This window comes from Hipposideros armiger, unplaced genomic scaffold (assembly GCF_001890085.2).
Source record: "Hipposideros armiger isolate ML-2016 unplaced genomic scaffold, ASM189008v1 scaffold_333, whole genome shotgun sequence".
Lineage (NCBI taxonomy): Eukaryota > Metazoa > Chordata > Mammalia > Chiroptera > Hipposideridae > Hipposideros > Hipposideros armiger.
Window position 1 is genome coordinate 666,500 of NW_017731683.1, and position 2,830 is coordinate 669,329.

General features: G+C 38.2%; 1 protein-coding gene across 1 annotated transcript in view; it reads left to right on the plus strand.

The window, feature by feature from the left end:
* The window catches only part of LOC109392502 (type II inositol 3,4-bisphosphate 4-phosphatase-like), a 285,313-nt gene that overhangs the window by 231,853 nt on the left and 50,630 nt on the right, over positions 1–2,830 (plus strand). Inside the window, exon 11 of the mRNA XM_019661040.1 lies at positions 874–1,051. Coding sequence (XP_019516585.1) covers positions 874–1,051 — 178 coding nt within the window. The remainder of the gene's footprint in view (positions 1–873; positions 1,052–2,830) is intronic.

Genomic DNA, 2,830 nt, shown 5'->3' on the forward strand with positions numbered 1-2,830 from the left:
ATCTTTCCCAATGAAACTGGCCAAAGACGCATTCCCTCTGTGCCACCCTTACCCCTACACCATGCTTGACCAATTCCTAGATGATGGTCTGAAAGTCAGTCGTTGTAACGAGTAATCAATTTTAGATTTTTTTTTTACACGTTAAATGAAAAAAATCACAAGGAGCAAAAAGGGTGGTGATAAAATAACATAATGGAATTTTTCTGCTGGGAAAGTCTTTTTCTATCCAATAAAATTCTCCATATGGCCACTTTGCATTGATTTCTTTTATCCCCTTTTCTCAGCTATTAAAATTTACTCCCTTGCCTCAAGTATCGTGGGGGGAAATATAGGTAGTAGTGATTAAATGCTTGCTCTGTGTCAAGCACTCTTTTAGGCACCTCACATGAATGATCAGCGGTCTTACCCACCTCTTAGAATTATTTGTATAATTATTCCCACCTTCTTCATGAAGAAGCAAAAGGCTGCCCAAAGTCACCCAGCTAGTAAGTGCCACAGCCAGGATTTATATTCAAATTCCCTCAAGTATAAAGTTCAGACATTTTCCTCTATACTGTGTGACCAAAAGTTCATTAGTAACTAATATCAATACTAATTTGCTTTGATGACTACTAATACTTGGTGGAGGTAATCATAAAGAATATTCCTAGTGGTTGAGTAAGGACTGCATTTATGTTACCAAGTCTTAAAAGGTATTGTGGTCATTTTACTCAAAAATCTCTTAGGACATCATAAAAATCTTTTGGAACAGTACTTATGTTTCAATAGGAAGTAATGATATTTGGAGTTATGTTTATCATTTGCCATCTGATATTAAGGGCCATGAATTCTTTCTGCCTCGAGTTTAACTTGCCTTTATCTGTGTTGTTGCAGCACTGGATACCAGTTTATTTACTATTCACCTGAAAACACAGCTAAAGCAAAAGAAGTTCTCAGCAACATCAATCAACTACAACCTCTGATAGCAACCCATGCAGACCTCCTGCTTAGTTCTGCAAGCCAGCATTCTCCAGACAGCCTGAAGAATTCTTTAAAGATGCTTTCAGAAAAAGTAAGATCCAAATCATCTCTACAGTGGGGAAAATGAAATACCCCAATTCCCGTTGGTGTTGCTTTCTGCACACACCGCCTTTCATAGCACCTGCAAGTGTAGAATTGACTAAGTTAAAAAGTAAACTTCAAAGTATTGCCACAGGATCAAAATGAATTAGCCTCATTCTCTTTTCAAATCTTACTGAGCACTAATTTTTTTTCCTAGTTGGAAATGAAACCAGTTATTGGTTGGTGTATATTTTTTCTTGTCCTGGACATCCTTCATTTTCTTTGGTTCGTGGTCTTATAAAATGAATTAAATTAGATTTTGAAAATCACTTGATTTTCCTCTGGTGATCACCTAATTTTTATGCATGTGAAGCTATACATTTGAATAGGAATGTCACATCATTTGAACGCAGGACTTTGATGTGGATTCTTATCCAGGGCAGTGTGGGGTAATTCCTCTGCCTGAGTTCCCTTTCAATATTATGTACTGGGAGAAGGTTCCAAATTGGTCCAAAAATATTTGTTATTATTTGAAATGTAGTGGGACCTCAGCCTTATTTTTTCCAAAGGTGACATACACCTTATATGCAGGAAGGGAAAGGTAGTCTGGCAGGTCATAGATATTCAATATCAACTTCCCTAACTAATTAGGGCAGCTGAGAGAACCAAGACAGAACAAGACCAATTGCAGCTGGATTTTTATGTAAAACCAGATGTCCTGGAGTCCAGTTCTAATGCACTCATGCACATGGCCTTAAGTCAAACTTTCCAAGAGCTAAGCCCTGTGAGGCCTGTCATTGCCCATAAGATGACACCAGAAAGCAAATTCTAATGACAGAAGAACAGATCACTGAGCAGCTACCCGCACTGCTTTCTGTTTCAGGTCGTTGGGAAGTCCTATTCTGTGCCCCCAGAGCTGCTGGGCATCGTCCCCAGCCTGGTGTTGCACCAATGTCTTCAAATCATCATTTTCTTTGCAAAAATAACACAGGTTGTTTGATTATCTGAAGACTGTGGTGGATTAAACTTTGTGTCCAGTCTGAGTACAGATGCGTAGGGGACATCCCAGTCCATGGTTTTTGTTAAAGGTCTTAACACACCCCTGCATAAGAGCAGATGAGCCAGAAGGAGACAATAGGTAATTGGCAGGAGCTATGGTTTCCTTTCTCCTCCTTGCTGTCATTATTCGGCATTTACTTCAATTTGCATTAAAATATATAATAAGTGGTTAACATAGGTTTTATTTTTCAGTTCCAGCTTCTGACATTTAAAAGTCAACAGTACAAAATTGAGAGCAAATTCTAAGTGTCTCAAACGATGTGTTTTTCATAAACCTATACACTTCGTTGACTTCTTGTCCTGTCTTATGAATAGCTCAAGCAACCAAGGACATTTCTTTTCATCATTATGCATAAATAAAAAAATAAATAATGGACGGACAGACAGATGATAGATAGATAGATAGATAGATAGATAGATAGATAGATAGATAGAAGAAATATACATTATATGTTTGCAAGAATGTTGTCTCTGCATAGAGGAAAAGCTGACGGTTGCTAGTTGGGAGGGAGGTGGGGATGAAGGAGAAGGGGAAGGGATTAGACAGCATAAATAGGTAAGTACAATATTACCACAGGGCTATGAAAGAGTTCAGGGAATATAATTAATAATGTTTAAATACTGTGTAGGGTATCAGATGGCCACATGTCTTGTTAGGGAGACCACTTCATGGACAGTGTAGAGGACTGACCACTGCACTGTACACCTGAAGCTGATGTTGAATAATATT